Here is a 22,346-nt window from a genome sequence, read left to right as displayed (position 1 = left end):
TTTATCAACTGGGGTGGATAATCAACAAAACAAAGTCAGAATTGATTCCATCCTACGGACATCCTGCCGATTCATAAGAGGGTTATTTCAGACCAATCTAGACCTCCTATCAGTGCCAAGGGACAGATGAATAAAAATCCTACGTCATCTGTACCCCGCCCTACAACAGCCCATTACACTTCTCAGGACTTGACGATCAGGGGTCGATTGCAATTATGACCAATCCAACAGTTCCTCACTCATTACATCAGATGATGGGACCCATCAGTATCCATTGCTCTACCAGCCCAACCCAGGACCTCATATCGAATGTCTTAGGTGTCTCCTTGACAGAGCTTTACCGATTCGTAGGTGCTTCTCTGCAGGTTAAGGTGTGCACCTACAGGACCGGACAGCTTCAGGACTTTGGTCCGGCGCTTTGTGCACTTGGCACATCAACAACCTAGAGATGGAGGCGCTCATTCTAGCAATATCACATTGGCACGAGCGCCTTCGAAACTCCCTAACTTGCCACAATAACTAAGGGCCCTTTTAGTAAGTTTTACACAGGGCTGCGACCTTTGTGCCACCTTTGAGCGATCTAAAACAGGCCAGGACGCTAAATGGTCGCCAAGATCCAGAAAATCATGTTTCTGGCATGATGTCTTGTGTTTACTGAGTCTTGAGTCTTTCTTGAGTCGAGTTGTTTGGCGTCTGCAACCACAATGAAACACTGCCCTCTATTTATTGGCAGGCTGAAGAGACACTACACGTAGCTGAAAAGAGGCAGAAGCATTGTCATGGTGTCTCAAGGGTTGCCTTGGTCGCCGAATGGAGGCACAGCGGTCGCCACAGTCACAGTTCAATGCACGCTGTTGGTCGCCCAAAGGAGGCAGAAACATCACCCAGATTGACGGGAAAATTTGCAGCAGAATGCATCTATTGCCTGGCGACCATTGGGCGACAACTGTGGCTTCATTCTGCAACAACGACACTGTTTGTGCATCCCTTCTGCCTCCTTTGAGCCACCTTTAACCAACCAACCTCACCTTTGTGTGACTGTGTTGAACATGTTTAAAAATTCACCGTGACCATGGCATCCATGGTTATGTCTGAACCTCCTGTGTACCACCTTGGAACGACCTAGGCAACCATTCTGCCTACTTTGAGCCTCCAACGACAACCTGGCAAATTTTATGGTTGCACACGGGAGCCACAAAGGTCGCCATCCTGTGTAAAGGCCAGCATCACAGTGGTCTCATGTCTACGGAATCAGGGGACCACTCACTCACACAGACTTACAGGTTTTTCAACCTGGTGGATTAACTGATGTGCTGGCAGACAACCTATCCAGGCCAGACAGAGTGGCACCCAGAGATGTTCCATCTCATATGTCAGAGCCTAGGTCAACCCAACATTGACAGTAGTATAGGTAGTTCTCCTGGAACCCTGAGACCGGTACACCCACGATGGGGCCAGATTTATACTCCAATACTACTACAGGAGGGAAATTTTTCTCTCTTCCATTAAAATGATGATGCTATTCTACGATCGACATGACATTAAACTAAATATTATTTGTGGTGAAAAAACGAGAGGTGCCGAAACAGGATTGTATCAAAGTATAGGAAAAGAAACAAAGACGAATGCACCCAAATAGGTGTACTCCCAATTAAACATTTGAGGTACATAGGATTTAGAAAAATGCCAAGAGCAGCCCTACCAAGAGAAGCATGCTTTGGATGGATGTTGTATATTGTGTGTTTTTCTGGGGCTAGGGATATTGTTTTTTCTATATATATCTATAAACATAGATACTAGGTTTCTTCTTCTAGAGTTTGCGCAATTTAGGCTTGACAATCTATTTTTCTGTCTGGTTTTCTTTTCATTCTACCAAGCCGGCAGATGAGTGGTCCACGAAGTTTGATGTCCTCCATATCTTTCTCCAGGAAGAATCCATATACCGGTGTCTCTACACCATCTTCGGAAACAAGATACAAATATGTGCGTGGATTGCCACGATACTTTGTTCTAGCATACCAACAGCAAGTATATTCTCCTGCTTCTAGATCTAGTGCTTTTCTCCTGGTTTTTGGTACTGGAGCCACTTGTACTACGTCTTGTAGCCCATTTTTCTGTACATACATGCTGTAATAGATCCTCGTATTCCTGGTGTATTTGCCGCAATTCTGAAAGTATTTCTGGATTTGGAGCTGCAACGACTCATATTGGGTTCCAATGGAGTCTTGTCTTCCACTACAAAGGATTTGGTTGGCTCTATCTTGATTTGGAGGGGCTCTATTTCTGGCAACAAGAAAGTCTTTCTACCATGTTTGTCCTCGTCCTTTTCGAATATTCGGTCCATACTAGAAAGAATGTCGTAGCTCTTTTGTTGCCCAGATGCTTTCTTCTCGAAGAACAACTCGGGCGCTATTTCCACTTTCTCTCTAACCAAGTATGGAATACACACCTGGTTCTTCTAACTCTGAGGCTTTCTTTGTTCCATAATCTAAAATCATATAGACTAGTTTTTTACCACCCATCAGGGTTAGAATTAATTTTTTTAGGCACAAGCAAATTTTTGCTTGTGGTTTTAAAAGTTACAAGCAAAATAAAAAATCAACAAGCAATTATTTTTCTCAACTCAAAACTTCAAAATATATATCACAAGATTGCATGATCATGATTTATGCTGCATATAAATAATGGCTGATTATGCATGTTATGACATTCAGATAACAAAGTAATTAAATTACACTCATAAAACATTTATCAAAGAAAATATCTGCATGTTTGTAAAACATCTTTGCTACCACATATTATACACCATTTCAAGTTCCAATCCTATTGTTTATAAATATGTTATGTTTATCACATTATTATACCCCCGTTTACAAAAGAATTTGGGGTATATAGCGTTCCGTCCGTCCTTCCGTCCATCCATCCTTCCGTGCGAGCTTTTGTACGGCCCATAACTTTTTAACCATGCACCCTAGCTTCACCAAACTTGCTACACACATTTACCACAATGAGTACTTGTGCCTTTTGCTAGTTTAAAGATTCTGAATTTTTTAATTTTTGCCGTTTCCATGGATACATTAAGCAAGTTAAACTTTTAGGGTGGGTGTTTTGTATGGCCCATATGGGCGGTCGGGTAGCCTAGTGGTTAAAGCGTTCGCTCGTCATGTCGAAGACCCGGGTTCGATTCCCGACATGGGCACAATGTGTGAAGCCCATTTCTGGTGTCCCCCGCCGTGATATTGCTGGAATATTGCTAAAAGCGGCGTAAAACCATACTCAATCACTCACTGTATGGCCCATATCTTTTTAACTATGCATCCTAGCTTCATCAAGCTTGCTACACACATTTACCACAATGAGTACTTGTGCCTTTTGCTAGTTTGAAGATTCTGATTTTTTTTATTTTTGCTGTTTCCATGGAATCATGGTGAAACATAAATTTTGGTTAGAGTTTTTGTACAATCCATGTTTACAATATTATGTATCCTAGCTTCAGCAAACTTGCTACATTAACCACTATGATTGTTTTTTATTTTTTATAAGATTCTGAAAGTTTTCTCTTTTGCTGTTTTCATGGAAACATGATGGAATTTAGAAATTTTGATGACTGGTTTTGTGTAGCTAATATAGTTTCCAAAATTGTTTCCACACATGTAGATCATCATAACTATCTGTGCTTTGTGTAAGTTTGAATTTATGAATTCTTTACCATATCTGTTAAGGCTAGATGGAAATTATTAATATATTGATTTTCATATATGATATTGTTCCATTTTTAATGTGTTTTTATATCAACAATTTTTGTTTATTTTGATAATTCTTCTTATGTAACTCCTCAATCAAATTTTTATTCAAAGGTGTTCATGGTGATCTACTTCCTCGTAGTGAACACTGGTAACAAGGGAGATTTTGGGGTGGGGGGTGGATCAATGGGCGATCTTTTTCAATTTATCTTGCCTTCACTAACCCACTAGGTGCGCTGACCCGGACAGTCCAACCTTAAACTGACGGCGCATGTGCTATGCGCAATACGAGCACTACATGTTACTATGACCCCTATAGACAGTTAACTAGTATAACCTTCACCTCTGCAGGCAACGGTCACGCTTGTGTGTAGACAGTACATCTTTTCGCCTTAACAATGATTTATCTATTGCCATATCCGGAAATAAATGTTCCTTGATTTAATGATACATCAGGGATGACCACGACTGATTATATTGGATAGTTAACCACTAGATAGGCATTCGAAGCGATGCGGTGAGATCAGCTGATCGTTCATCCCAGATCGCTTTGTTGACGTTTTGCAATCGGTACTGAAAGAGTTGCCCTTTATGTACGAATATCACACTTTTAAAAATTAAGTAGATTTTGTATACGTTCCTATATCTATGTTGTAGCATCGCCGGACAGGCTACACCATATGCATGCATTTCAGTATGTACAGCGGTGACGCGATACGGTACGCGAAATGTGAAGGTCTCATGCTACGTTGCCCGTAGCCTCAATGTTTTGAATATTGACAGCAACACATGTAAGTATTTGTCAGATATATAACAGTTAGCAATGAGAAATGTTCTCAAGAAATTGTAAGAGTAAGAGTAGATATCATGATACAATGTTCAAAATAAAAGAAATGGAAATCACTGAAATCTGTTTTGATATTTAATTAAGTGTTAATTGGTGCATGTTGTATAAAAGGATTTATGTATATAAATGGTAGCTGTTTGTTGCCAAATACTACCATAATTGTATTTCAATATGATCAATGAAAGATATGTATTATTTTGGCCTTTTTTTAATTTCACAAAGTAGAGAAAAAAATTCAGACACAGAGGGCCCTAGATCTATATATTAGTTAAAATACATATTCAAGAGTATTTGTACCAACTACAATTTTTATAAAATAAAACAATATATTCATACTAATTTTCAAACTCAAAATGTTGATTGTATTAACAATGCAGTGTCTACATCCAGTTTGCATTGACAATAATCATATGATTGTGACAGATAAAGCTGATTCTTAACTTCATAAAATGTTTCCTTGTTCTAAACTGTTGTTTCAAATTCCACCATAAACAAATTATTAATGTTATTCTATTTTCTCTTCACACCAAAAGATATCTGCATTGCACCATGACTCTTATTATTTTATTCAATATCTTGGCATACTTGTGCATGTGTACTAGTATTTGATTACACATGCATGACTTTTTAGCAGTCATCTGTTTCTGAACTGAATATTATGCTAATAAAGATAAGTTACATAAGAAAGGGACTCTGGTATTCTTACACGTTTGGAGAATCAGTCAATTCATTGTGAAAACATTTTTAATTTCTTACATAAATTACTTTGATCTTAATAAGATCAAAATAGATCCAAATTAAATTGAGATTAAATTATGCAGTCTAATTCATTTCAGCCAGTCTGTCTAAAATCCTGTCCTATTTTTCAGGCAATAATAAATGAATGAAAATTTAAGAAAATTTAAGAAAAAATCTACCTTGCCTGAGTGAATCATAATAGCATAATATTCAGTTCAGAAACAGATGACTGCTAAAAAGTCATGCATGTGTAATCAAATACTAGTACACATGCACAAGTATGCCAAGATATTGAATAAAATAATAAGAGTCATGGTGCAATGCAGATATCTTTTGGTGTGAAGAGAAAATAGAATAACATTAATAATTTGTTTATGGTGGAATTTGAAACAACAGTTTAGAACAAGGAAACATTTTATGAAGTTAAGAATCAGCTTTATCTGTCACAATCATATGATTATTGTCAATGCAAACTGGATGTAGACACTGCATTGTTAATACAATCAACATTATAGAGTTTGACAATTAGTATGAATATATTGTTTTATTTTATAAAAATTGTAGTTGGTACAAATACTCTTGAATATGTATTTTAACTAATATATAGATCTAGGGCCCTCTGTGTCTGAATTTTTTTCTCTACTTTGTAAAATTAAAAAAAGGCCAAAATAATACATATCTTTCATTGATCATATTGAAATACAATTATGGTAGTATTTGGCAACAAACAGCTACCATTTATATACATAAATCCTTTTATACAACATGCACCACTTAACACTTAATTAAATATCAAAACAGATTTCAGTGATTTCCATTTCTTTTATTTTGAACATTGTATCATGATATCTACTCTTACAATTTCTTGAGAACATTTCTCATTGCTCACTGTTATATATCTGACAAATACTTACATGTGTTGCTGTCAATATTCAAAACATTGAGGCTATGGGCAACGTAGCATGAGACCTTCACATTTCGCGTACCGTATCGCGTCACCGCTGTACATACTGAAATGCATGCATATGGTGTAGCCTGCCAGGCGATGCTACAGCATAGATATAGGAATGTATACAAAATCTACTTAATTTTTAAAAGTGTGATACTCGTACATAAAGGGCAACACTTTCAGTACCGATTGCAAAACGTCAACAAAGCAACCTGGGATGAACGATCAGCTGATCTCCCCGCATCCCCTATCTAGTGGTTAACTAAAGGAACAGAAATTGCAATGGGCAAATTGAAGGCAGCTAGATAATTGGCACTGACATAGATCAAAGCAATAAGTCCCAAGCACTAGGCAGATATGTTCCCAGGTCAGGGTTCATGGCTGGCTGGTGTCTCCTGATGTCAATGGCTTCTTGTAGTTTTCTTTGTCGCCAGTTGTTGTTGGTAGACAGGACTTTGGTGGCTTCCCACATGATGATATGTTCTTGAGATGGTGTTTGGAAATAGTGTATTTCAGGTCTAGTTTGTTGACAGAGGTCTGATGTTCTTTGAGTCTGGTGTTGAGGGGTCTGAGGGTTTCTTCAATGTACTGGTGGCCACAGTTGCAGGTGATCTGGTATATACATCCTCAGGGGTTGGGACTTACACTGCTTATGCCTCTGCCATATTGGCTTGTAGATAGGTCTTGATTGTCTTCATTCGTCACCACTCGCCCATTTCCGTAACCTGCAAGAAGACTTGTCCCACTATCGATAAATGTTATGTGCGAAAATAAGACAAACCCTTCAAAATGCGTGTATGAATTCAAGTTCTTCGTCAAAGAATCCCTCAGGAATAATTTTTGATTTTACATATGTCTTGTATCTAAAAATATACCCAGGACACAATTAAATGTGTTCAATCATACTGTATAATTCTGCATGTCCCGACGTGCTTTAAATTGCATCTGAAATATATATAATATATGGGGAAATATATGTGAACCATTACCATGATTACACAACGAGTTGACAATTGTCTTAGGTATTCCCATTTGCGCTAAGACTGAACCAGGTCGCAAAAATTGACATGAGAGGGGCACGAGTCGCTATTCGGCTCGTCTCAGAATAATACGAATGGATTGACTTGCCACTAGAAAAGGTGACATCTATGTTGGCTTTTTTCTTGATGAGGCGGTAAATCTGATGAGGGACAGGGCCTTGGCAGGTTATTGTGATTCTGATGGAAGACGGGGTCGATTTGGGACCAGAGTTCTTGAGGGTCTTGCGGATGGTTTTGGAGACTAGGTGGGCAGGGTAACTATTGAGGGACATGAAGGTTTTCTTGAGGTGGTCCAATTCACTGTTGAGGGCATCAGGGTGGCAAATGGATTTGGCAAATCAGGTGAGGGTGGCGATGATGGCTTGTTGTATCTGGGGATGGTGGCAGGAGTTGTAGTTGATGTTCTGGTCTGTGTGTGTAGGCTTGCGGTACACTAATGTTCTTAGTCCATCATCTGTGGGTGAGAGGGGCATGTCTAGGAATGGAAGGTTTGATTGGTTTTGGTCTCCATGGTGTGCTCTGTGGGGTCGCTCTGGTGGGCTATGGTGGTGAATGTGTCGTCTACTTTCTAGTACCAGCAGAGGGGTTGGAATGGTGCTGTGGAGAGGGCTGTTTCTTCGAAGGATGAGTGGAGATAGAGTGGAGCCAGTCCATGAATGTTTGTAGATCTTGTCGTTGGAAGTAAAATATGATGTGTCAAAGCATCTGGAGGCTAGGTTGATGCTGTCTATGGTGAGTTTGGTGTCTTGGTCGTCAGTTGTATTCTGTAGCTTGCTGCGGAGGATGTCAAGTGTTTCTTGTAGAGGAATGTTGGTGAAGAGGTCGATTGCATCATAGCTGACTATGGTGCCTATGAGGTTAGCTTCTTTCAGCTGGTTGACATAAGAGGACGAGTCACTGATGTAGGATTTGCCATCTTTGCCTAAGGCAGCTAGAAGTCAGGAGAGGTGCTGGGCGGTGTTGTAGAACACAGATCCTCTGACTAGTATTCTGGCTTTGGGTGGGATCATGTTGATCTTTACTGTTGACATCCAAAAATTCTCTTTGTTATGTGTAACACTTCAAAATGCTTTTCAAAGACTTGATACAATGAAATCAAAAGCATGAAATTCTAAATAATGCATATTCAAATGAGATAGTTTGGGGAAAAGAATTTATGGATGTCAGCTTCTTTGTTATGAGTAACACAACCTTTCCGAGAGTAAATACCTACTCCTTCATCAGGCTATGGGATGAAGCAGAGAATATATATATGCTTTATAACATAGGATGTACTCCGAAAAGTTGTGTTCATCATAATAAAGAAGTTGACATCCATTAATTCTCTTCCTTATGTGTATCACTTCTAAATGCCTTTCTAAGACTTGAGATAGTTTGGGTCACTGACGAAGATTATATAGTTTCCAAGTTTTGTTACACAAGTCAACACAATCCTTTGAACATAATGATCAGTGTTATTTATTCACCACAATTTCTGTTGCTGTGCTGGACATTTTCACAACGTGGGTGAGCAGTGTTTTGTTTGTGATTATAACATTATTTTACAGGGTTACCTAGAACAAAGACGCTGTTAAACAACTGGAATAACTGCTTGATTAACTTGTGTTAACAAACTTACACAAAACTTTGTTAGAAGCACTGTCTAAATCTAGTGCTCAATGACGTTGTTTATTGTGAGCTTTGTTATAGAAGTCTTGTTCCTGGTTATGTGCAGTGGATCGGGCATAACAATATACTCCAATATAACTTACTGCATTACTGAGTACTCTTGAATGCATATACTGCTGGTTTTTGGAAGAAAGACAGACTGTGAGATCCAGCTGCTGAAGAAAAGTTGTTCATACCTGTAGATGGCAGCACCCTCGCACAGTTGGCACATGACCAGGAAGCGATGACGTCACATAAGAGTACATTACTACTTGTCACTTACACAGACAGGCTTACTGATGGAAATAATACCTATTGTTTTTGCTTGTTACTTTGCTGCTTGGTTTCTAAGTTCATCGTTTGCTAATATATTACCTTCTGTTTATGGTTTCTGCCCATACTTATTTATAACATTCTATCACTCGTTCGTGGCTCTACTCACGGTAATTTGTGGGCTTATTGTTGTTCCATCCGTCAATTTGAATTTACCACATGGCCACGCATTCGTGTCTTGCGTTCTTAGTTCTTTCATTTGGCTTGGGTAATCAATTAATCTGTTTCACCTCATGTTTGTGTGTTCCTTTTTTCACTAACTTTTGCGTAATTGTTTGTGCGAATAAACTTTTAAATGTTGCCTCCTGTTTCCTGTTGTGTTCTCCGCCCTGATTGTACGACATATTGTTCTCCATCAGTGCAGTGCAGCTATTGCAATTCTTTGTCCCCGTCTTCCTTCAACCTGTATTTACGAGTAACCAGGAAACGTGTCATCCAACAGGCTCGTCGACACCCTCAGATGGCTAACACCATGGAGACTCCCTCCCTCATCAAGACCTACGCCCTTTTGCAATGTCTGTCCTGCCTTCATCTTTATTGATGATCTCGTTACCCCTTACCAGTGCCTGCGCTTATCTCCCCAGACTTGGAATCAGCAGCATCCTTGTTTTTACGGCTCCTCCGATACCTGGCCTCCTCTCCTTGTCTAAGGCGTCAGTGGCACCGACAGCACCTGGGTATCAGAAAGGTCAGCTCCGACAGGTCAACTGTTTGCAGAATCGCTTGCGGGCCACTCTGAAGGAAATAACTGCTGCCAGAAGATTGGGGTACTTGGCTTTTGCTGTTCCTCGCTGAAGGACACCCCCCAGTGCTCCTCAACCTTTTAAGGCCAAAGAAGTGGTCAAGATAAGACCCGCGGCTCTGACCAACCTCGATGTGATCGCCAACCCGGCAAGGGTGCCGGTGTGAAGTCCAAGCACTGACCTGTTGGAGTTCCACGACTGGGACCTTCCACCCACCCCCATACCTATAGGTGGGAGACTGGGCCAATTTTGGCAAAATTGGTGCATACTAGAGGGTATCTTTCTTCTGTCAGGGTTACCGTCTCCCGTTGGCACTACATCCACATCTGAGGATGCATAAACCCCAACAAAATCTCCTGTTGGACAGAATCAACACTCCGCTTCGGAAAGGATGCCATAAAGGTTGTTCAGGACCCTGACCAGACTCCAGGATTCTTCTCCCCCTTGTTTCTTATCTGAAGAAGGGCTCCAACAAACTCTGCATGATCAGCTTTACCTTGAATGTCCTCCCTACTACCGGATGACGTCGTTGAAGCTACTCAGAACAAGAATCAATGCAGGCGATTCCCTGATTAGCCTCAACATCCAGGATGCCTACCTTCATGTGCCTCTCCACCCCAATGACTGGCGGTTCCTCAGGTTCTTTTCAAAAGGTACACATTACCAGTGGGCGATCCTACCGTTTGGAATTTACACACAGATCACGTCAACTTTCAGTCTTACATAGACTACTGTCTCCTGAACAATCGGGACTTGGAATTTCTCCTGTGCCACAGGGATTTAACCTTTGACTCTTTCATCAGTTGGGATGGATCACAATCAGACCAAATCAGAGCTGACTCCGTCCTTCCGTCTGAAATTCATCGGCAGCATGTCTCTCACAAACCAGGACCTCCCTCAAGTTACCACGGACAGGTTGGAGGTTGAAGAGTCTCACCCATATCTGTCCTGCCCTGCATCAGACTCGAACTCTTTGCCAGTGGCAGGTACTCTTGGGTCGCCTCACCTCGGCTCAAGACCTGACTCCACTCCATCCTATCCAACAGTTTCTCGCCCCCTTCATTCGATATCAGGATCCGAGATTCCCATCATCCTCCCGGTTCACATGCAACCTTACATACGGTGGTGGACTGTGGAATCGAATGTCTTCGGCGGCGTCTCCTTGCACATGCTACTGCCTACACTCCACCTGCTCGTCAATGCATGCAAACAGGGTTAGGAAGCTCATTTGGTGACTCCGGAGGTCAACTCCATTTGCACTCCAACATCCTCTAGCTAGTGGCTGTCACTCTACGTCGGACCGCCTCCGTGGTCTAGTGGTAGAGCATCCGCCTGGAGAGCGGAAGGTCCGGGGTTCGATCCCCGACCGCTTCATACCAAAAGACATTAAAAGATGGTACTTGATGTTACCCTGTCTGGCGCTCGGCATTAAAGGGCTAAAACAAGGACTGGTCGGCTCGGAGTCAGTATACTGTGTCTGAGTGGGGTATTCATGTTAAACTGCGGCATGGTATCTCAGTGGGCTAGCACTATAAATCGGCATCAGTCCGTTCTAGTACAAGCAGCTACACACACACACACACACACACACACACACACACACACACACACACACACACGTGCATGCATGTCGCTATATAAGTGCAATAATCTTGGACGTGACATTAAACCCAATTTCACCTCACCTCACCTCACCTCACCTCACCTCACCTCACCTCACCTCACCTCACCTCACCTCACCTCACCTCACCTCACCTCACTCTACGTCACATCCAGTCAACCATATACACGGACAATATCACTGTCTACACCGAGTGGCAGCTGCACCCAGATGTCCTCTCCATGATTTGCCGAACAATCAACTCCCCTCAACATCCATCTGTTCATCCCCTGGGAAGTATTAAGCACGTACGTTTTTCTGCCACCGGTTCTCCTCCCCATGGTTCTTCAAGAGATCCAGGCCACATGGAGCCTGACACTGATTTTGGTCGCACGATGGTGGACGGTGGGAAGTTGGTTTGTCGATCTCCGAGACCTCGCCAGAGACAACCCATTAGAACTTCCTGTTTGGCCCAACTTCCTGTTAGGCCCAACTTCCTGTTACACGCACACAGCCAGTTGCCACACACAAACCCTGCATGGTTTCATCTGCATGCCAGGCACATCTGCAGAAAGCCGTAGGAGCCAAGGGTTATTTGGCTAGAGCGGTCAAGGATATTGCTTAAATCCACTGTCCATCTACAAAGGGACTGTATGACGACAAGTGGTGCTCCCTCCGATCCTTCTGGTCAGACAAACACCAGGATCCGATGACTATGTTGCCACAGTTTCTGGCCGAGTTTCTCCTTTACTTTCGCCGCACAGACCGCTTGAAAAGCCCTACCATATCTAAGTACCTGGTCGCCTATAACTCTCTGCCTGCCATCCTGGCCAATTAGAGAATGACGAAAATTCCTGAACTCCAGGCCTTGCTGGGCTCGTTTCTTCTTGAAGATCAGAAAGCCAAGTTCAGACTGCATGCGTGCGATCTGAATGTGATTTTGCAGGCGCTTCGGACCACTCCACTCGTCTTCTTTACGAAGAAGGCAGTGTTTCTACTGGCTTTGTCTACCACTGCACAGGTCAGTGAGCTACACACCCTTGACGTCTCCTGTGTCCTGTTTGAACGCAGTACTCATGGGGCCACTCATCTTGGGCTGTGCTGGGATTTAGTTGCCAAGTATTAACTCCCAGGACAGCCTGATAGATCGTTCACCATTCCTTTCCCCCTCGTCTCTTCCCTTCCCCCTTTCCAGAGATTCCCATCATCCTCCCTGTTGAGGCTACCTGCTCCATTCTTTTTCTGCCACCTAATTCTTTTGCATCACCTCTCGTTTCCTTCTGACAGGAATGGTTGTGGATGTTCCGTTCATCACTTGTATGCAGTGTGCGGGTTCATTGGACCTTGACAAGGGTTTATTATGGATCACATCCGAAGGTATGCACACCTGCCACACCTTTGGATAAAGATGCATTAAGGAGTAATGCAGGAAAAGATTTTTTAAAAATTGTAAAATTTAAATATTTTTTACAGCTGTGAACTTATCCTCCACTACTATGTCTAAGTGCCCACCCTTTGCTGTCCTACCTCCCTTCAAAGTTTCAGATGTTGTGTTTGAAGCAGTTATGTGCTCTTATGTGACGTCATTGCTTTCGGGTCATGTGCCGACTGTGTTAGGGTGCTGACAGCTATGGTTGGAACAACTTTTCTTTAGCAGCTGGATCTCACATAGTTTGTCTTTCTGTCAGAAAACAGCAGTATATGCATGAAGGAGTAATGCAGGCTAAGTATACATATACGTCCAGATAACAAATATTAAAAAATGGTACTTGTAACCCAGCCTGGCTATTGGTATCAAGTGGATAAAAAAAAGACATGTTGGTTCCAAGTTGGTATGCTCATGCACGCACGCACGCACGCATGCACGCACGCACGCACGCATGCATGCACGCACACACTTGAACATGCACATGCACATTCAGATCACTAGCTAAGTGCAATAACCTTTTACACTGCATTAAACCCCTCCACCTCACCTCACATTGTTACTTATCATGCTTATGAAATATGATGACAAGTAAAAGTTGTGAAATGTCTGCATGCATTTCCGATATAAACAATGGGAAAAGCTGGGCCAGAATTGCGGCTATTGTTTTAAATTATTCTGCAAGCTTGATACTGAATATTAATAATTTATTTAAACATTGATAAGCCTGTAAAGATTTATGCTTAGTTTCTACCAAATGAATAATTGGGTTTTGTCAGTGTGTGAAACACATTCTTGGTCTTTCCACAGTGATCATGGTGGTATTGCTGGAATTTTAAAGCTGGCTAATGCACTCTACCAAATGCTTTGTCTTTAGGTGATTGACATAAGCCTCAGCAGAAGTCATGTCGGCCCTGACAACAATGGTTGCAGAGGTAACATGTACACGAAGTGCCAGTCAGAAACAACCAGTACTGGAGAAGGAGAGGGAAGTTGTTGCAACAGACCACACCATCCCTGGCAAACAAGAACCTATTGACTGGAGAAAGAGAGTCAAAGCTGAATATATGCGCTTATGTCACATGAAGCGATTGAAGAGGGCAGATGAAGTGAAGGTATGTATGTATGTGGTTTGTCAATGCTGAACACACTCAAATGAAATGAAGTGTACAAAGATCACCGAAGATGAGCTTTCAGTCAGTGGTTTGCAAGGCCCAGACCATTTTCAGACCTCGTCGATGTAGAGAAAACATTTCTCACCTGGCCTGAAACACCGTTCACTCGCTCATTATGCTCAAAGTTAAAAAAATTATCTACCAGTATGCCATTCTACCTAACTTTTGTTGGAGAGTGTTCTCCAGTGCTTGTCTCAATAGGCACACACAATCATTGCCACTTGGCCATGGTTGGATGTATCAGAAGTTTCAGAACATGAAATTTAATGGATTAATCTTGTATTTCACTTTAAATATGCACAACAGCATTGCTACTCTCATGTAAACAGGGCAATAAACAATAAATGATACATTTTTCATTGTTCATGTATATCTATTGTATCATGGGCAGTGTTTGCGTTTACGGCGTCACATATACAAAAATACCCGCTGAAAAAAATAGGACGCAAAAAACACAACATACACGTGTCCCCTTACGCATTTTTCATTCTGAAAAAAGGTTCACTTCACGCATAACTTATTTATGTTTTGTTTTGTGTTTCTCTCGCTCCCCAAACCCATGTGATAATGTGTATCCAATATTCGCTGGGTCCCAGTGCTAGCCAGACTTCGGTGTGAACGCGGGAAGCTAATTGACGTTTCTCTTCCTTGTCGTGTCTGTTATGGCATTGCTGATTGGTTTACCAAACGGAAATAGAAACATAAGCCAATCGCAGAGCTTGTTAACAGTATTTTGTCAATGTCAAGGACTAAGGGCCAAATGGTATCGCCGAAACTTTGTCAAAAGAAAATAGGTTTCAAGAAAGTTTGCTTCAAGAGCCAATATACTCTTTCAACACCGTAGGCCTGTAGACCGGCCAAGCCGTAGTCAAAATAGAGGGTATATCTATATAATTTTATGAACCTACCTGTCATATCATTCATCTATTAAATCTATCACATTTCATAATGTCTGAGGGCGGTCGGGTAGCCTAGTGGTTAAAGGGGCACTGATCTAACGCAATTCCCCGGGACTGGTTGTTGCCTTTGTTATTGTTTTTTCCCAGTGAGTACCCGGATGTATAGCAGAAATCTAGACTAGTTCGCGACCTCTGCTGCGCCATTCGTAAGCGCATTAGTCACTTTTATGGGTAGTAATAAGGGCGTATGGTCACATTGATCAACAAAATGAAATACAGTTTTCGAGATAATAAGGAAATGTGGGTAGCATCGGTAATGGTGACGAAGTTTTAATAAGTCACTTGCTTGGCAATTTTGCGATTTTCGTTTACACTATTTTGACTTGTAACACAAAGTAAATATTTCTCCTGAGCATTGCTTTTTTATAGTGTGTATAATTTTTTATTGTCAAAATGTGTAACATTTCCAATTTTATTTAACGTCTAAATATTCAGTTATTTTACAAAGTGACTGAAAAACATTTCCATCTGTATTTTTATAATAACGAATTCCAAACATTTTGATGTTTAATATCATCACCAAGAGACTGAAAATGTTACGTTGAAAAGTATGTTTCTATGTTGTTTGGCTTCTAGTCCTACATAATAATTTGTTGTGATGTTTGTATGCCCTTTTGATCGTCTTAATCAATCTGGACAGATTTTTTTAGTCAAAAACACATTTTATAAATTGCCTAAGAGAATCACATTTTACAAATTGACGGTAATATATACACGCTTACAAAAGAAAAGACCTGTGAAAACAACGTCTATCGCGCATTGAAGAATTTCCCAATCAAGACTTAGAGAAACAAGAACGAATCAGTTCAAAAGAAGGAAAACAAAATGCAAATACTATAATTTCAACCTACCAAATTTATGTGTATAAATTTTAGGCAGCTTCCTTGTTCGAGGAATGTATCCGTGAATATCCACAAAAAGGAACAATATCCCACTCGTTTGCAGCTGTACAAAGAAACTTATTCAATGACACGTGTCTCTGTAACAATCAAATATTTTAAAAGATATACATGTATATCGTTTCGGGATATTATAACCCATGTTCGTTTCTCAACTGATCACTTGGATTGTTTCAGGTGTTTCACATAGGTGTCAAGTCTCAAGTGTCGCATGAGAAAGCCCACGTGACAACTATTTTCATAACGTCCACGGTTCCTAAAAAATCCATTGAGTGATAGATAACAATGATCAATCAATCAACGTATTATCAGTTAACCCTTTGAACAAAGTATGTTGTTTTTACACCGGCACTTCACGCCATGATATGAGTGTATTCCCTTTGTTTTAATAAACCTAGACATGTAAACACTCACGTTTGACATATCAACTGTGCAAGATAACAGTGATTAATCAATCAACGTATTTTCTGTTAATCCTTTGATGACTAGGAACGATCCGTTGATTTACAAAAAAAGTAAATCAACTGATCATTCACTTCTTGATGGTCTGCCACGTGCATATTACATAACACACATTTAACCTCACTTCAAACCTGGACTTATATTGAATAATTACCCCAGACACAATAAATGCCAAATGGGAACCTTTGTCAGGTAATCTAAGTGGTGCTACCACTAATTGTACCTGTAATAAATTCATTAACTGAGCATCAAGTGAATGACGACAAATACACAAGTGTAGGGATATACGAGAAAACGTGGATGATAACAAAGGAGTAGTAATCGTATTATAGACGCAATCAGAAATCCGAAAATGCTTTGACTGCATGGATACTTTTTTTAGACCCGGGTTCGATTCCCGACATGGGTACAATGTGTGAAGCCCATTTCTGGTGTCCCCCGCCGTGATCTTGCTGGAATATTGCGAAAAGCGGCGTAAAACCATACTCACTCACTCATAATGTCTGAAATACGTAATCCATTTCAATTTATCACATTTTATCGATAGATTAAAAATTAGTCACTATTTCCCGCGATGTTATTGTAAATATAATTCTCTGACACACACTTCGACAATGGGTGCACATCAAACATGTCAAAGAGCAAAATAAAGACGTCTCTTGCAAATCTTTAAATATAGTATGCAAAGTAATAAATAAAATCAACCAAAATATGTCTATAAGTTGTCAAACTTACAGCTAAGTTATTATTTTCATCGCCTCACTTTCTCGGCTCGGATACGATGATTCCAATATGTCTGAAAAACCTTTGTCACAGCTCCTAACCTAGCACGATACATCCACGAAGTTCCATGTTTTTAATATTGATCGCGAGTTTCTTGCTTGAAACGTTCAGAATAACAAAAACCTTTTACCAAAATCTTTAATTCATCACACACGTACCATTTCTGTAATTTGATTGACAGCCTTGGGTCATGTGCTCTAGTTTGATCAATCACCACTCTCGTAGCAGAAATCAGCAAGAAAGCACATAACAGCTACAAAAAGACTCTGGGCGAGGTTTGTGCAGATGAAAATATAAACTTTCTAATACAAAGCTTCGAAAACAGACGTATTTCTTCGTGTTACTGAACAGACAGCCGCTGTTATCGGGAAATTGGTGATGACGGATACTATTTACAATTATTTTTAAAATATTTCTCCGATCACGTAAACAATGAAAATAAAAAAGAAATAGGTAAGTGGATTTTATGATTTTTTATATTTGACAAAAATCGTCAAATTTTCGGTTCAATCTGGACGTTTGAATGTGTTAGCTAAATTCTTTTTATTTACAACTTACTTAAGTTGTAAATGCTTTATTTAAATAATGTGATAAACATAAATATGTATAAACAGTAGGATTAGACCTTTCAAATGGTGTATAACATGTAGTTGCAAAGATGTTTTACTAGACTAATATTTAGTCTATGAAATCTTATACTACATAATACCCTTCTTGACTCTAAAAATATATCTATAATTTCCCCTATGCTGATTTCCTAGCTGGAGCTGGCTACACTTGCTTTTGTATACGTTTCTAAATTGGTATTGTTTTCATAAAATAAATATATTCCACAGTCATGGTGCAGGACTAATGTTTTACAAGCAGATATTTTCCTTGATAAATTTTGGTTTCATCTATCACATAAGAGTGTCTGGGAACTCGGTGTCACAGCAGTTTAAACTTCTGGTTGACTGGTTTTGAAAGTGTCACGTGGCTAATCTATGAAGATTCAAAGATGTATTGTGAAAACACATAAAAACTGACACTTAAGGATTTTAACCACCCTCTTATTTATGCTCAGAATGGCATAAAGTTCACCATTTCTGGTCCACTAGTCATGACGATTTACCGTTTAAGTTGTATTTCCAATTCTACTCGGCATTGTTTAATATGCAGAGATTACCAGATCTACCAGTGAATCTGTTAAAAAATACCCAATAATATTAGTTTCAAGAATTTTGATCCAATGATCAGAAGAATTGCATCTGAAACCATTATTTTATCAGGAATAATATATTCCAATATCGTGTTATTTTAGTTGCAGCTTTTTCAAAATATATTTAAAATAATAATAGAAATAGATATGCTGCAAAGCAACAATGGCGGGCTCCAAGTAACACTGTGCACAAGCATCCCTGTTCGAATCCTCAAAGGGTTGTACCAAATCCGTCAAATGTAGGCACCACTTGCAGGGTATCACCGCTACGAAATTGTCATGTGCAGGGGTGTCCAAGTCTGTTCTAAACCCATTTCCGACCTTGAACATGATTGAATCCTTTGCTTGGTTTGCTTCTACCAACTCCGTAAAAAAATAGTCACCAGACATCGCCGCTGCGAAATTGGCATGTTCCAGGGGTGTCCCAAATATTAATCAAATATTACCACCAAGCGGTGGTACTTTTAGCATGCAACCAAGAACAAAAGATGAGGTACATATGTCCGACGAACTTCATGTCAACTTTCAATAGTTTCTGTGGAGAAGCTTACAAGATATGATCTTTAAAGTAAAATTTCTGTGAAAAAAATCATCAAAATCAAAATCCAATAGGGCGTCACTAAGAAAGATATCCAAAAACGTCTAACAGAGTTTGATGTGTTATGTATGGAGACAACTCTCAGAAAGTTTGAAATCATTTCATGCTGTGGGTTCAGAGGAGATAGGATTTGAAGACATATTCCCCCAAAACCCTGTGAAAACCTGCCAAATCACGTGACCAATGACCAAAGTCAAAGAACAAATAATGTCAAGCAGCCAAAGCAGCAGACAAATGCAAAGTTTGAAAGTAATCGGAGAAGCAGCTTTTGAGCAATAGGGCAAAATATAGCTTCAAAAATTATTTGTTTTTCAGTTATCTGCCCTTGGCCATTGGGCCTACGGCCTTGGGTTTTTTGCGGAATCTAGTACTCAACGCTGTTCATACACATACAAAATTTGAACACAATCGATCAAGTGGTTACTTTGCTAGCTCTGGTACAAAAATCGGCGGAATAATAAAATAATAATAATAAATATAGCTGCAAGCAGCGATGTCGGGCTTCATGCGTTACTGATATATAGTAGCGGATCCTGGTTTACATTCGTGGAAGTCCATTCACATTATCTCACTTGGGTTACACTGAGAACTAAAACAATGAAACCGAGTTCTTAATGGCCCTAGGTTATGAGGCTTTTCCAGTTGTCTTATAAGTCCCTTCCAGTATCAGGAAGGATATGTGCACTACTGTATCTGATTATTATATGGTCTTTATTACTAATATGATATTTAATTGTTCCGTTTTGAGAAAGAAATTTTTTTCAGTTTTGCCGATGCTCCAGTTTGGCATTTTTAAATGTGGATACTCTATTTGCCCCCTTGGCAATTGAAGACCGCATTGACCGCCAATATGACCGCCAGTATAACAGCTGTACCCGAGAATAGTGTGTGGGCTGTTATGCACTACATGGGAAACAACGTAATGTACCAGGCGCAGTCCGTTTCTAGCTGAGAGCTGCAAGTCAAAACATAACCACAGCATGACCCTCAGTGTTTTGGGAAGTGTGTGTGTGGGGGGGGAGGGGGGGGGAATGAAGGGGAAAAGGGATTTGTCTGTCCCATTAGATTCTGGAGCATGACTCCGATACCGTTGAAAATGTCTCCATGAATCTTTGTATACACATCAGGAATTCTCTAAATTAGTGCCTAATGCTATAGAGGGAGTTTCCATGTTTCAGGGATGTGAAATCTCTGCGGAAACGCGGAAAATCATGTTTTTTAAAACAGTAGTCCTCGGAAAAAATCATCTTCCACGTAAAAATTTAATAAATTTAAAAAAAAAAAACACTTCGAAAAATATGATCGAAAACTGGACAACCGTCTCCGATTGTCCTGTTTTCGATCAGAGCTTTCACCAGCATAGGTTTTCGGACATCATACGTTTTCTATCACGAATACTTGCACTATAACGTGGGGTGTGGTGTCACACAGAAATAGTAAATACTCAGAGTCAGCTGATGGCTTGTGTTTAAGATAAAGTTGACTTTTAGCCTGTAAGTGAATGAGATGTTTTACAGTTGTTCATGTGATTAGCGAGAAAACTTAACATGGGGAAAGGGTCAGACATTGCACGCTTGTGACAGTTGTCCCTGTGTCTAGGGGATGGGGGTTGAAGTTTATGGCAGTATTGCTCCCAGACCTGGCGGGTAGCCAGGTGCGTGTAAGCTATGCTCGATTTTTTAAAAGTACTGATTTAACTTTGAAATTTTACTGCATCTCCCATCTAGTTTATTTGACTTTTGCCCATGACTTAATACATTTCTTGGTGTGAATGTTGTCCAAACTGCACGAAATTGCTTAAAATGCAATCAGATGTTTAAAAAATTTCGGGGGGGGGGGGCATGCCCCCAGACCCCCTAGACTTTTCCTCTTTTTTCGGGAAAACCTGCTCACATCCCTGATGTTTGTATTTGTTTGCGTTTCCACGGTCACATGTTGGGTTTATGATTCAATATTCTGAGCTGGAAATGTAGAAGCACATCATATACCATACACCACACAACCCTCTTTGGATTCAGAGTTTAAATAGTTCCCCTGAAACCTATGTTTGTTAGCAGGGTTGACTAAACCAGAACTGGGTGACTTGGTGACAATACAGTCATGATAAGCAAACAAAGGGTCATACATAAGTTTAGGAATTGTTTATCATGTTTTTTATATTTTATTTGTCATAGAATAATAATTGAGGGTTTTGCAAATATTATATAATGTAACATTGCTATCAAATGCATATTACTGTATTGAAAAGTACCATTATGACGAACTCGCGTCATTGGATTTTGCTTGTTCATTGTTTAACTCTGCACTCAGCAATATTCTGTAATTAATCGAGTCTAGTCCAGGCAATCCCGTGATTGGCATTGGATCTACGTAATTGGAATACTATGATGACCAAGTCAGCAAACCTGACCATGCCTGACCATGTACCTGATCCCGTTAGTTGCCCCTTACGACACACATGGGTTGCCGAAGACCTATTAAACTGGAATTTTCGCGTTATTGGAAGGTACATGTATAGAAAGCTTTTATAGAAAGGAATGAAGGATTCATTTTGTTTAGTCTTTTCAGTCCCTTTGAGTTCGTTATTGCCATAGTTTAATATATATACTTTGTTGTGATTTTATGCATATATTTAAGATGGCAGGGCTATCGACGACTTTGTCTTCTCATTAAACTCAAGGTCCACACTGTCTCTAAAATATTGACAGCTATTTCTGTCTTGACGTTATTATGTTCGCTTCTTGTAAAGCCAAAACCAACAGATATTAATCAGAAATGTGCATATACTATCTTACAAAACTGAATCATCCAAAGTGAATGAGTGAGTTGTGTTTAACGCCGCTTTTAACAGTATTACAGTTATATCGCAACATGTCAGCTAAATGTGGGAGGAAAGCCTGAAGTGATGCAGGTCTCAGACGTTTACCACTTCAGTGAAACCCATGAGCACGGGAGAAACCTAATCGGGGCGAACCGGGATTCGAACCCACAATCACAGGTTTCTGGCTTGCTCAAGGGACACAACTCTGCACTGCCAATCACGGCGCCTTAGACGACTGGGCCCCCCGTGCCCCCCGAATAATCCAAAGGGCCACAAATAAACTTAAAAGATAATTCAGCTTTGGGACCTGATCGGTTTATCAATGAATACTTTATTCAGAATTAAATGTTGCAATCATTATCAAACGGGATGAACAAGTAAATGA

At 40.2% G+C, this 22,346-nt stretch overlaps 2 protein-coding genes across 3 annotated transcripts in view; one reads left to right on the top strand and one right to left on the bottom strand.

Moving 5' to 3' along the window:
• The window catches only part of LOC139463736 (histone-lysine N-methyltransferase EZH2-like), a 177,779-nt gene that overhangs the window by 3,359 nt on the left and 152,074 nt on the right, over positions 1 to 22,346 (top strand). The window contains exons 1-2 of one of the 2 annotated variants that reach the window (XM_071244987.1): positions 1,908 to 1,983; positions 13,944 to 14,181. In XM_071244987.1, the coding sequence (XP_071101088.1) occupies positions 13,972 to 14,181 (210 nt within the window). In that variant the 5' untranslated portion in view covers positions 1,908 to 1,983; positions 13,944 to 13,971. Of the gene's footprint in view, positions 1 to 1,907; positions 1,984 to 13,943; positions 14,182 to 22,346 lie in introns of those variants that run through there. The other variant, XM_071244986.1, reaches the window with a different exon arrangement.
• LOC139464132 (uncharacterized) lies at positions 7,656 to 10,262 on the bottom strand. The gene is made up of 3 exons (XM_071245667.1): positions 10,168 to 10,262; positions 9,858 to 9,943; positions 7,656 to 8,248 (listed from the first exon to the last, which is right to left on the bottom strand). Exons 1-3 carry the CDS (start codon positions 10,260 to 10,262, stop codon positions 7,656 to 7,658), a joined length of 774 nt encoding a protein of 257 aa, XP_071101768.1.

This window comes from Haliotis cracherodii, unplaced genomic scaffold, assembly GCF_022045235.1.
Source record: "Haliotis cracherodii isolate W230 unplaced genomic scaffold, xgHalCrac1.p SCAF_16, whole genome shotgun sequence".
Taxonomy (NCBI): domain Eukaryota; kingdom Metazoa; phylum Mollusca; class Gastropoda; order Lepetellida; family Haliotidae; genus Haliotis; species Haliotis cracherodii.
The sequence above is the reverse complement of the archived record's forward strand: the minus strand, read 5'-3'. Positions and strand labels throughout refer to the sequence as shown.

Excerpts from the sequence above, each read along its gene's own strand:
- LOC139464132 (XM_071245667.1), bottom strand. The coding sequence starts at position 10,262 with ATGGGGGTGGGTGGAAGGTCCCAGTCGTGGAACTCCAACAGGTCAGTG. Across the intron at positions 9,944-10,167 it reads GGGTTGGCGATCACATCGAG|ACAAGGAGAGGAGGCCAGGT; the intron begins GTTGGTCAGAGC and ends CTGACGCCTTAG. Across the intron at positions 8,249-9,857 it reads GGAGATAAGCGCAGGCACTG|CTGCCTTAGGCAAAGATGGC; the intron begins GTAAGGGGTAAC and ends CCTGACTTCTAG.